Consider the following 13,858-nt stretch of genomic DNA (forward strand, 5'->3'; position numbering starts at 1 on the left):
TTTGTGTCAATGCAGTGAGAACGATTGTGAAAAGTTAATGAAGTACCTGGCTTTGTCAAAGGAATTTCATGTTACTTAGTGTAAAGAGAAGTATTCTATGTACACAGTCGGTAATTAAAAAGAATGCTATTAGCCAATTAGGCTTTTATAAATGTGGATATAAAGCAAATCTTTTTAAAATGTCTAGGTACTATAATTGTGATTTTTAAATGCCTTTATCGCAGCAAGTTTTGAGCTTAAAAAATAAATTCCTATAGGTTTACTTTGTGAAGGTTAATTACAAACAATCTAATTCCTGTATTTAAAAATTAATCTGCATAAAATTTGAAGGGCAAGATATATGATTTGAGACTTTATAATGGAAATGCTATTTTTAGGTTTTCCAGGGATGTATTATGGCAAATTCAAAGAGTATTTTTGATTTCATTATCTTATTTACAGGAATCTACACTACCACAGCCTCAACTTAGTAGCAAGCCTTGCCATAGCTCCACTCTAGATCAACTTGACTCTATTTTTGGCCAAGTTCTTGGAAGATTAGGTTAGTGAATTGTTGCAATCCTTTGGCACAGACAGTTGTTCTAACCTATTTTTCAATGAACCACCACTAATAGATTTTGTTTAACACAAAACTGAGCAGAAACATTTCTCCATTTGTAGGTGAATTAAGTAATGAGATTTACACAGTTAGATACTGGGTGATATAAGACTAATAAAGAGTTAAACTGTTATGCTCTTTTGATTAAGTGGTTCTATGTTGTAGATTTTGTTTTTAAATGTTTAAAGGTTCAAGGTTGATAGATTTTTCAAATACCCTCTCCTTTGATGCAAGACCATTAATTGAAATTAGTTTCATGTTTTTATAATCTTATTTATAATGGACGTTATTATTCATTACTGCTGATACATTCGCAATACTGTTTAAAAATTTATAAACTATACTACAGTACAGCTCTGATTTATATGAAATGGTCAGGACCAGGCCTGATAACTGGTCATTTTTCAAAAACAACCCAATAGCAACAACAAATCACTTGTAACAGTGTTTAAACAACAACAAACAATAAGGGAAGGCTTTTTTTTAAAGCATGAAATAATGTTTAATTCTCACCATAAAAAACAACCTGAACAAAATAAATCCAACACCAAAACTCAAAAATTCTACTCCACTTTTTCCAAATTTTTTTCAACCTGTGATGTCAGTTCGGCTCTGAAAATATTTTGGATAACTGAGGATTTCTGATTGTTTGGATTTCCTCATTTATCCAAATTTTTTCAGTGGCAGAGTGATGTTATTTCAGCTTAGAAATTTTTTGGATAAATGAGGATATCTCTGATATTTTTTTTTTAATCCTCAATTATCCAAAAAAAATTTTGAGCCGAACAGACGTCACTTCAGAGTCCAAAAAATTTCAGATAACTGAGGATTTTGGATAATCCGATCTTGAATAATCGGAATTGTACTGTATGTGACAGGATGAGAAGGCGATACTGGTTCTTGAGTTTAGAGATGAGGTATATTTTTTGATACCTTTTGATCTAATCTTACCTAGTATCTTTATACTTGTTCTACCAAAGCTGATTTACATGCAATGTTAAGTAGTTTTTTTCTAACGAATCACTTGCCCAGCACATATAAATGTCATAATTTATAAATATTGTCTTAAAACTGAAGAGATGTGTGGAAAATACAGGCATGTGGCACCAGTGTGGGTGGGATATTTTGGTCTATATGGTCAAGTTGGGTTGAAGGCCTGTTTCCATGTTGTATAACTTTGATGAAACGTCCATCAGTTACAAAACTACTTGATTGCAATAAACACCTGACTGCTCTGGAATATAAAACAGTTACATGTTTGAAACCATGTTAAGTAGTGTGAGCATGTTTTCACAGACACTGCTATCTGTTTAAGTTGAGGCTGGAATGTTTGTTTAAAATGAAATTAAAGAAAAAAATTAAGATCTGCTTTGATTACTAAATGAGTAAAAATTTCCATTTGTGCATTCATTTTTCAGATAGGACATTTTTAGCACCTTTTAAAATCTATATAATGTTGTCGAACAGCTTGATTAAGAGCCTCTCATATAATTGTGTCCCTCAGCATAATTGGAAATTAATGTAAATAGATGTTTTATTTTAGTTAATTTTAAACTGATGTTAATTTCACATACAGGGATGCAGTGAATGTGCTTGATACTAGCAAGTATTGCTACGGTATTTATTCCTCCAAACATTACTTAAATGTACAAAAGATGCATGGCCACTCTAAATAGAATGAAAACTTGAATATATCTTTTAGTAGATCTTTCTAAATAATTCATCCCATCCACATTACATCCTCTGATATTTTTAAAATTTCATTTCCTTCACTTGTGTTTTTGTGCATGATTACACTTTTACCATAATCTAAACAGAAATTGATATAAAATTTTAAAAATGTAGCTTTTATTTTTGTCATTTTTGAAATATTTGCATGTCGGTCCAAAAATGTTTGCATAATATTCAATGTTTTTTTTTAAAAATCTAACTTTATATGTAAGCATCTAAAGAGATTTTGAATTTTTGAATCTTCAGTAAACAATAATTTATTGTTTTTAGAAAAAATTTTCAAGGCTTTGTTTTACTTGTATTTATCATATTCTTACAGAAATAGCTTGGAAGATGATGAAGGAAGAATAATCGTCTCTACCAACAAAACTGGTTGCACAAGCCACAAAGTCACGACATTGAATGAAATTTTATCTACGTTCTGCCAGGCTCATCAGAAACTTCTTATAACAATGCTGAAGTGTTTAATGCAAGAAAAAGCTGCTTTCAATGTACAATGCAGAGAACAAAGATTTGCACGACATCAAAATTCCTCACTTACTTTCAGTGAAAATAAACCAAACGAGGAATTGTGTAATTGTAATAGACTCCAATGGTGTGAAAGTTGTTCCATGCAAACTGAATGGTCAGTTCCTCACTACAGTTGTGTAAAAGATGTACATTGTTCATCATGCAAAAAAAGATCAGAGTGTTTTATGATAATAAGTAACAGAGTTTGCAAAGAATGTAGCAAGATCAGTTCATTCCAAGTTTGCACTGGGTCTTACAAACATTTTGCTGGAGGCACTTACGATCGAGGAATTACTGTTGCATCTTGCAGTGAACTTCCAGTTGAAGAGATTTCCAACACACCAGCAGTTTCTCCTATCCTGGCAAATGGCATCAAAGATTACAGTAGACCACGAAGTCCTTCCCCTCCACCTTTATCACCTATTGGAACTGAGGGGTTTGAAAATGATGAAATAAACAAAACAGTTTCCACCTTGGAATCTAGTAATACTGAACTTATCATCACCCAGCCTCCATCTCTTTTACCAGAAGAGGAAGAATGTGGTAGCCCAAGGGTCTCAAACCAAACTCAGGCCAGACCAAAATCAGTAAATAATCTCCAACCAGGAATGTATGAATTTGAAGGAATCAGTAGTGAAATTAGGAGATTGTCAGAGTGTGAGAATGATTTGGAAAAAGGTGAACATTCTGCTTCATTTCATGAAGTAATGGAGCGAATAAATGAAAAATTGAAATCAATTGAAACATCAGGTGAAGGCCAAGTTGTGGCAAACCTTTCCAATGGTGATCCTTGTCGAGGAATTAATGACAACCTTAAATTGAGAGAAATCACATCTACTTTATCACACAAAGCAAACGTCAGTGATTGTAGTCTAATGGAATTACTTAAGCAGCATGAGAAAAGCCGAATTATTCCAACCCGATTTCGGAAACGGCAAGAGACATTAATTGCTCTGTATAATTCTCCTGATTCACCATCATCTCGACGCCAAACAGTACAAATAAAAAGGGACCTTGCAAATTTTGATCAGCTATTTTTAAGTAAGGAATCAACAACTGAAAATTTTGGAAATAAATCAGCAAAGAGCTGTAATAAAGACAAACGTTCACCAGAAAAAGAATTTACACTTACAGAACATTACATTAAAGAAACTTCACCAGGAAAAGAATCTTTACTAGTCATTAAAGATTTCCAGAATGTTGACAACATTATTTTACATCCTGGTAGTTTGCCTGACAAATGTGAACCTGAAGTTAGTAACTTAACTCCATCTTTAGAATTTGTTGTAAATGAAACCAGAGATGTGACAGTGTGCACCAATTCAAAAGAGCATTCAAACTCAGATCTGTTATACAATTCTAAGGTAGATGAATTGAGAACAAAGATTCAAAGAAAGAATACCAAGACACCCGAGTATGATTGTGAGGAATTTCCTTTTTCCTTAGAAGATTCTAACAAATTGGATTATAGATCTAATATTGGGAGAGCCAAACGAAAAATTCTCCCTCCAGGAAGATTTTCTATGTATATTACTGAGCCCAGAAAAATGTTCTATGCTGCCTGTTTTCCTGAAAATTTTCAACGAAAACCTGTTAAGGCAAAAAAATCTAGCTTGGACTGTGAGAGTAATGCTTGTGAAATACCTAACGTTGTCAATTCCATGAATATAGAACTCCAGAGTGAAGAACAGAAGAATGAAGGTTTAGAATCATCTGCTTCTCAGTATGAGCTCCTGGAGAGCATAAATAGTAACAGTAAAATCAGTGATGATGTACTAGGCATTGAAGAACATGAGCATGATTCACCTGAAATAATACTTGGTACATCACAAAAATCAGGTGAACGTGTGGATCAATACAATAGGAGAAAGGAAATGCCACCTACGATGTTAAATACTGACTCATTGAAACCTGCTGTTTCAATGGAACATAATGATACTGATATTTGTAACAATGATGACTCAAAACTTGTTGCCAAATGGGAAACATTAGAGAAAGCAGTAAATAATTTATTTTCCAGTGGTCATGATTCTGGTGCCATAATTGACTCCAGTTCATTCTTGACAAGTGACTGTCTGAGCATAAACTCTCCATTGCAACCAAACTGTCTACATCATGCAAATTGTAATTGCTTGGTTCTTGAAAATGCCAATTCTATAAATAGAACAAACATGGGAAAGGATTGTTCTGTGTATTATAATAGCCCCATAAAGCTCATGTTTCTTTCTGAGATAAGCAGTGATAAAGGAGTTAAATATACTCTGACGTCTGTGACCTCTTCGAAGATCGATACAAATAATCCCATTTCAAAAGTTCATCCTGAAGAAATTTACCTTAAAGGACCAGATGTAAATAATTCATCTGGTTCTGAAGGTGTAAATACAACTGATTATTTCCAAAATCCATCTGCTAGTGAAGGTGATAAACAAATGGAAATTTTGCAAAATTCATCTGTTTCTGAATTTGTTCATTCAACAGAATATTACCAGAATCCTTCTCTGTCCAAAAGTGTTAATACAGCTGAATATTTCCAAAATCCAACAGCTTGTGAAAGTGGTCATGCAACAGAATGTATGGACAGTTGTTCAGAAAGTTCTTCAAAGATTTGTGAGAATGCAAGTTGCAATCTAGATACATTCAGGAATAATAGTTCCCTTTGTTGTTCAAACAGTTATGCAGGTAATGATACCAGTCAGATGGTAGAAATAACGTTGGCTTCAAAGGAAGTGGCAGAATCCATTCTGAAAAGAAAACCTGGTCGACCCAAAAAATTAGGCCCACCAGTGGAAAAGCAGGTTAAAAGGCCCAAGGGCAGACCACCGAAGCCTAAAATAGAATTATCAGAACCTGTTGAGAATACAGCTAAAGATGCCTGTTCTGAAAAACTCTATCCCCCTTCCACAGATGATAGCCGTAATATTAAAATTACTGTTGTCTATGGAAGATCAAGAAGGTTCAAAAGACTTGTATCTGAGAATGATAAAACTTTAACAAATATTTATCTCAAAAATGCTAATGGAAATAATTTAAAGCAAAATTGTGAAAAGCAAATCATACAGCCTAGTGAAATTGTACATAATTCCACTACAGAGGAATTTGGAGACAAAATTGATAATTCTTCATCATCACTGACTGAATGTGAAAATGGATACGATTTAGTCAGGCCCATAAAAGATAAACCTGTTTCAGTTCGTACCACTGCCAATGTTGTGTGTCCAGGTAGCAAGCCTCTGGCAGTTAAATCTTATAAAAGTGGACAACGAAAACCTGGACGTCCTGCTAAAGTGAAGATTTCGGGCATATCTGTGACTGTTAATGCAGTATCCCCACGAGAAAGAAAAGTCTGTATTAATAGTATATTGCCTCCATTAGAACAAGAGTCCCCACCATCATATAAACAATCTGAAGATGTGCCTATTGAAGACTGTGACTTACAAACTGAGTCTTATTTATGCATTCAAAGTAATTGTGAAGCAAGACCAAACGAAAATTGTGTAGAAAAGAAAGTAAAACATACACTGCCCCTGCGGCATTCGGTTAGAATTAGAAAGCCATCTCTGTATTTCCTGCATTCCTTTGCAAACTCTTATGCATTTTCTCAAAGCAGTGCCCTATTACGCAAATCTCGAAAGCTGCTATTAAACAAAGCAGGAAGTGAACTTGCCAAAAGAAGGAAGGTGGGTCTCAAAATGGCTGCAGTAAATATTGCCTCCAATGTCACATTGGAAAGTAAAGAAGAGGAAACCAGGAATGAAATAGATGAATTTTATTGTGATTTTGAAATGTCAGCCGATCCAGTTTTTATATCAAGCACTTCCCTCAGATGGTGGCACACCTCCACTTCAAAACAAACTTTGCGGGAAGAACTTGATTTGCGATTTGAACAGATCAACAGTGGTTGGCATCCTGTTGATGCCACAGAATTGATGGTTTCTTCTGATAGAAGAAAATACCCAGTTCACTTTGGAGGAGTCACTAAATCAGTGATGATTGCAGACAAAAAGGATAGAGTTCAAATTTCCCCTATACAAATGTTATTTCAGGGGCATTGTAACATGGATAAAATTTGTGCCTGGTTTATGCAAACGACAGAAACTCATTCTTTAGCTATAGTGAGAAAAGAAAATGCCCGTGATCCTATTGAAGTTATGAATGCTAAAGGGATTATTGAATCAGGAAATCAAGTTGATTCTGCCTCCAGCCCTCAGGCAGAACATTTGAAAAAGCACCTTAAAAAATTTGCACTAGAATCCCCTGCAAGGTCAAGAGGCAATTTCCATGTGTCAAACAGAATGTCAAAGTTTAAAGTTTATAAACCTAAAAGGCTTCTGGTTGAATATAACAAAAGGGTTTGCTGTAAACCACATGACAAGAAATTTTTGCATCACCACAGAATTCAGTATAAGCAATGGAAGTCGATCTGGAAGCATCTAAATAAAATTCCGCAATTTCATCAAGACTTGGTGAACATTGTAGAAAGCAAAAGTGGTCAAAGAAACAAGTTTGACACAAATAATTTTTCATCTGGAAAAGAATCTATCTTATTGGCCAATGGAAAAGAAAAGGAAAACCAAGATAAAATTATAACTCGAAATAACACGAGTGCTTGTTTATCTGGTCGTGCCAATGAGCAGAACTTAAATTCATTGAACAACCCAGAATGTAAAAGGACTGAAAACACAGCAAAAGAATCAGAAAATGAAGAGCTGGTTGCAGGTGGGCAACAAGAACATATTTGCAGAAATGTGAACTGGAAACTTGCAAACTTTAAAGAATGTAGGGTATTTCTAAAGAAGTTCAACTCTCTAGATCAGACTCATTTTAAAAATAATGGTGCACGGAAGCTGTTGAAAATTAGCTCCATCAATAGTAAAGGCACAAGTAATCTTCAAAGGTGCACTGAAGAGAATACTGATCCACATACTGAAATTAATATTCCTACTATTAATACCTTGGAAACACAAAGTATCAACCCTGTAGGTCATAATCTTTGTGAACCAAAAGCGAAGAGAAAGCATACAGACAGGACAAGTAACGAGAATGGGCTAAGTGGTTCACAACCTAAAAAAGTTAAATATTTTGCAAGCAAGCAATCTACAGTTTGCCAAGTTAACATCAGTTGCCCCCCTTCATTGGAAATGAATAGTAACCCAGTAAACGAAAAGAGTTCACAAAAGGAAAATGCAGAATTAGCAAAGACTAACATAGGAAAAGTAAAAAGGCACACAGATGTCGAAGCAGATGCAACATCATTGAAGAGGATGAGACAATCATCTATTGAACAAAAATTGTGTAATCAATTACAGTTCCCAATAGGTAAGACGGAATTATTGAAGTTTTATTATAATAGGAGAGTGAAATCCTCTGTCATTCTCTGTTAAAACTTTTATTCATGTGAGGCCCTTTTTTAAAAAAAACTTTTGAGTCTTATTGTGCTACTTAAAGAAATGAAAAGTGTTTGAATTTAAAAATATAATGATAGCTTATCTCTTTACTATTGCTCTGCAATGTTAAAGTGTTTGTTCTACCCTGTAATGGCAAATGAGGCCAATAAAAGCAGGGTTGTCTTGGCGTCACCACATTGATGCTTGTGGGAAGTGTCTCTGCAAAAAAAGTACAATGAAATAAAAATTGTTCTGGGGAAGTGGAATGATACGGTACAGTATGGGAACATTCATTTCCATTCTGCAATTCAGGTGGACACACCTTACATTATAACATCAGATTTGCATGAATACCGCTTTGGTCTTTTGGTCTGTGCACAAGCTGTTTACTAGGATTTGCTTTGACGTCATTGACAAAAATCAACAAAAAGCAGGCCAAACAATTAATTGATATTGGGTGATTTGAATGTGAAGCCTGGACGGATGCCTACTGGCATTCTGTACACAGAAGAGACGTTGTCAAAGAAAATGAATTATAGATGGAAGGGGTACAACCTTTGAAGAATTTTATTGTGCTTACAAGTTGTTCTGGCAGCTTAGGTATGTATCCAATCTCATGAAATGCTAATGCAATGGAAATACTGCCCTGAATATTTCTAAGAACATTTCAAGAATAGAAGTATTATTTTTTTCATTCAGTGCTTAGTTTTTTATATGTGGATTTTTACTGCAATTTTTGTGTTAAGTATATTTATAAGTATGCTTCATTCTTAGTTGTGATTTCCCTCATTAAATTGTCCCAAAACTAGATTGGAAGTTGATAGGAAAATTTTGCAAAGCGGTGAGAAAAGAACAAGAGAATGAATTCATTGAATTCTTTGACTTAATGAGATTCATAGTGTTCTTTTAGAACCATAGAATGGTACAGCACAATAAACAAGCCATTTGGCCCTTCTAGTCTGTGCCAACCACTATTTCTCTAGTTCTACTGACCTGCTCCCACTCCATAGCCCTCCAGTCTTCTTCCATCCATGTATCTATCCAATCTATTTTTAAAACCAAGATTGAGCCCACATTCACCACATCAGATGGCAGCCCATTCCACACTTCCACCACTCTCTAAGTGAAGAACTTGCCCCTAATGTTCCCCCTAAACCTTTCTCTTTTCAGTTTAAAACTAGGACCCCTCCTATTTATCTCTCCCAAGCTAAGTGGAAAAAGCCTACTTGCATCCACTCTGTCTATTCCTTTCATAATATTGTAAGCCTCTATCAAATCTCCACTCATTTTCTTTGCTCCAAGGAATAATGTCCTAACCTGTTTAATCTTTCCCCGTAACTGAACTCTTGAAAACCTGGCAACATCCCAGTAAATCTTCTGAGCACGCTCTCAATCTTATTGATATCCTTCCTGTAGTGAGGTGACCAGAACTACACACAATATTCTAAATTTGGCCTCACCCATGTCTTAAACAACTTCAACATAACATCCCAACTCCTCTACTCAGTACTTTGATTAATGAAGTCTAAGATGCCAAAAACTTTCTTTACAATCTGGTTCACCTGTGATGCCACCTTCAGGGGATAATGTGTCTGATTTCCCAGATCTCTTTGTTCCTCTGCACTCCTTAGTGCCTTACCATTTACTGTGTATGTGTCCTGCCTTGGTTTGCCCTTTCAAAATGCATCACCTCATACTTGTCTGCATTAAACTCTCATCTGCCATTTTTTTTGACCCAAGCTTTCTGCAAGCTTTGAAAATCTTCCTCGCTGTCCACAAAGCCTCCCGTCTTTGTGTCATCAGCAAACTTGCTGATCCAATTTATCATCCAGATTATTGATATGGACAACAAACAACAATAGTCCCAATGCAGATCCCTGAGGCACACCATTAGTCACAGGCCTCTATTCCGAGAAGCAACCATCAACTACCACTTTAGTGTTGTATGATTCAATACTCAACTCAAAAATAAGCAAATAAAACATTACTATGTAAATGTTCATTTCTCACCCCACCACCAATAGTAAATAAAATACAACTCTCCCTGATTATTGCAATTGGAAAGCCCTATTCTAAAGCAAGAGAGGTTGCAGCTCAGCAAGGCTGGAGATGAGTAGGTGATTTAGAGAGTATTCCAGAATGATGGGGAAGAGCTCAAGAATGGCAATATTCATCAAATGTACAACTAAAGAATTAGAAAAGGAATTATATACTTGAAATTTCAAATTAAAGAACAATAGAGAAGTTATAAATGGAAAGGAAATAGAAGAGTGCATTTTCAGACAAATGCCAGCCCTTGACTTTATAGTAAAGATAAGGGAGTCTTTCAATTATCCTAGTGTAGAGTGGGAAAAAAATAAGCCACTTAATATCTAAAGGGCTAGTAATTTCCTGAAACATGTATAACAGAACTTTCTAAATCATTGTGTTGCTAGTCCAAAGCAGGAACAGTTGGATCTAGTTGTGGGATGTGTTGAGCCAAGTGGAGCATATTTCAATGAAAAACTTCACAATATCAGATTTATAGAAAACAAGCAGAATTCAACCTTAATTGAGGAGGGCCAATTACAACATGGTTTGGCCCAGATAAATTGGTTCAAAGATTTACTGTTTAACCTTCAATGGTAGATCTTCAATGAGGGAATGTTTCAGCCATAAGCTAGACCTTGAGAAAATAACAGAAACTCACACCATAAGTAAATATTTTGAAATTAAAGGAGAAAACTATTTAATGAGCTGTAAAATAATAAGAAATATGATAAGCAGGGAATAACTGTGAATATATTGTTAAGTATGAAGTTTCATAATCATAAAAAATAAAAGGATCTGTGGTGATTGTACCAAGAAAGAGATATTCTTGAAGATCAAATTAAAAAGCAATGGGAATACAGGAGTTTTTGTGATTCTATGACAGTACAAGTCTGATATACAGAGGTAGAAATTTGTCTTGGGCTGCAAGCACTAAATGTACAATACTGTGATGAGTCTGTTCAGTTTCTAAAATTCATTGCAGAAGAAGTGTAAAATAAGACTGCCACTATGAAGGATGTGGCTCAGGGTAAATATCTACTTCACAATTTCACTTGGTTTTGATGGATTGCATTTCAGGGTACTGAAAGAAATGGCAGAAATTATAGTAGATGTGTTTGTGGTAATTTACCAAAATTCAATTGATTCTGGGCAGATCCCAGCGGATTGGGATCAGCAAATATTACTCCACTTTAAAAATGAAAAAGATGTAGGCATAAGGGTGATAACTATAGGCCAGTTAGGTTCGTGTCTGTAGTAGGGAAAATACTTGAAGCTATCATTAAGAAATTGTTCCATAAAGCAGATGCAGATGGATTCAGAACAGGCAGGTCATGTTTGACAAACTTACTGGAGTTGTAACAAGTACAATGGGCACAGTCGGGTGTGTGGATTTGGATTTCCAGAAAGTGTTTGATAAGATGCTGCATTAAAAATATTAACAAGACAAAGGATAGATGGAGTTGGGGGTAGCATAGATAGGGGATTGGTTAACCAGTAGAAAGCAGAGAGTCGTGATAAATGGGTGGTTTTCTGGTTGGTAATCTGATGAACAGGGTGGCATTGGGATCAGTGCTAGGCCCACAACCGTTAGCGATGTGCATTAATGATTTGGAAAAGGGGACTGTGTGCTGTACATTTAGGTTTGTCAATGAAACAGAATTGAGTGGAAAAGCAATTTAGGTTGAGAGTCTGCACAAAGATACGAATAAGTGGGCAAGGGCCAGTTAGAGTACAATGTTGGTCATTGCATGGTCATCCAATTGGGAAGAAATAGTAGCAGATCAGATTATAATTTAAATAGTGAAAGATTGTCGTATACTGTTGTGCACAGGGACTTGGGAGTGCTTGTGTGTGATTCATTAAAGGTAGCAGTAATCTAGGTAGCACAGTGTAGTGGTGAGGCTGTGCCTGCACTACTGTGTGCAGATCTGGTCTCCTTACTTAAGAAAAGATCACTGCCTTTGGAGGCAGAGCAAAGTAGGTTCACCAGGATGAATCTGGAAATAAAGGGTTTGCATACAAGCTTGTGGAGAGATTAAATTTAAAATTTAAAAATTTATTTACAGCACAGTAGAAGCAGATTCTATTCATTTAAACCCGTACCACCCAATTACCCCTAAATTAGCCGATAATCCCGGGCAGATTCAAACCTGGGTCGCTGATGCTGTAATAACATCACGCTAGCCCACACAGACACGGGGAGTACATACAAACTAGTGCCAGATTCAAACCTGGGTCGCTGATGCTGTAATAACATCATGCTAGCCCACACAGACATGGGGAGTACATACAAACTAGTGCCAGATTCAAACCTGGGTCGCTGATGCTGTAATAACATCACGCTAGCCCACACAGACACGGGGAGTACATACAAACTAGTGCCAGATTCAAACCCGGGTCGCTGATGCTGTAATAACATCACGCTAGCCCACACAGACACGGGGAGTACATATAAACTAGTGCCAGATTCACACCTGGGTCGCTGATGCTGTAATAACATCACGCTAGCCATGCCACCCAGTACTGTACTTGCTGGAGTTTAAAGAATGAGAGGGGGTCTTCTAGAAACATAAAATTATGAAATGGACAGGGGAAGGAAAATTGTTTCCACAAGTTGGTGAGTCAAGAATTAAGGGACATAACCTCAAGATTCGGTGAGATGAGGAGTAACTGCTTTTTCCAGAGAGATTATAGAAGATTATAAATCATTATAGCACAGTATAGGCCTTCAGCCCCCAACGTTGTGCTATCTACATAAAACTGCTCCACAACAATCTAATTTTCCTTACCTCATTCCCATAGCCCTCTTTTACATCCACATGCTTATCTAAGAGTCCCTATTGTACCAGACTCCACCACCAACTCTGCAGTGCATTCCAGGCACTCACCACTCTTTGTAATTTAAAAAGAAATTGGCTCCGATATCTCCCTTAAACTTTCCTTCACTCACCTTAAACAGATGTCCTCTGGTCTTTACTATTGTTGATCCAGAAAAAAATTGCTGTCTGTCCACCTTATCTATGCCCCTCATAATCTTCTATATCTATATTAAGTCACCTCTCATCCTTTATCACTCCAAAGAGAAAAGCCTGAGCTCTGGCAGCCTTGCTTCACAATACATGTTCTCCAATCCAGGCAAATCTCTGCATCCTCTCTAAAGATATACATCCTTCATTTAGTGAGATGACCAAAACTATAAGCAGTAGTGAATCTGGAATTCTTTGTCCAAGGAGGTAGTAAAGGTTGCCTCATTAAATATGTTTAAAACAGGTAGACTTTTGCATACCAGAGAAATGTAGGGTTATGGGGGAAAAAGGTGGGTGGAACTGAGTCCATGGCCAGATCAGCAATGATCTTATTAAAAGGCAGAGAGGCTCGATAGTCCAGATGGTCTACTCGCCTCCTGTTTCTAGTGTTCTTAAATTATCTCTTTTGGTCAAGAAAGCTTTTAGATCCAGAATTGCTGAACTAATATTTTTTTTTATCCATTTTAACTAAAGAACAAATTAGAAGACAAATTAGAGAATGGACTAGTATCTTTCAATTGATTTTCAGCAAAGATATGTGTAAAGTTATATTTTGGTGATTAAAAATAAATATACAT

The 13,858-nt window shown here is 36.0% G+C and overlaps 1 protein-coding gene across 11 annotated transcripts in view; it reads left to right on the forward strand.

Moving 5' to 3' along the window:
* The window catches only part of lcorl (ligand dependent nuclear receptor corepressor-like), a 136,260-nt gene that overhangs the window by 97,954 nt on the left and 24,448 nt on the right, over positions 1–13,858 (forward strand). For 8 of the 11 annotated variants that reach the window (XR_011353692.1, XR_011353693.1, XR_011353694.1 and 5 more), the window contains one exon: positions 2,649–8,155. Coding sequence is in view for 5 of the 11 variants with exons in the window: in XM_069925096.1 (XP_069781197.1) it covers positions 2,649–8,155 (5,507 nt within the window). In the remaining 6 variants the exon portion in view is untranslated. Of the gene's footprint in view, positions 1–441; positions 542–2,648; positions 8,156–13,858 lie in introns of those variants that run through there. The other 3 variants (XM_069925101.1, XM_069925102.1, XM_069925103.1) reach the window with 3 other exon arrangements.

Source organism: Narcine bancroftii, chromosome 3, assembly GCF_036971445.1.
Source record: "Narcine bancroftii isolate sNarBan1 chromosome 3, sNarBan1.hap1, whole genome shotgun sequence".
Classification (NCBI taxonomy): domain Eukaryota; kingdom Metazoa; phylum Chordata; class Chondrichthyes; order Torpediniformes; family Narcinidae; genus Narcine; species Narcine bancroftii.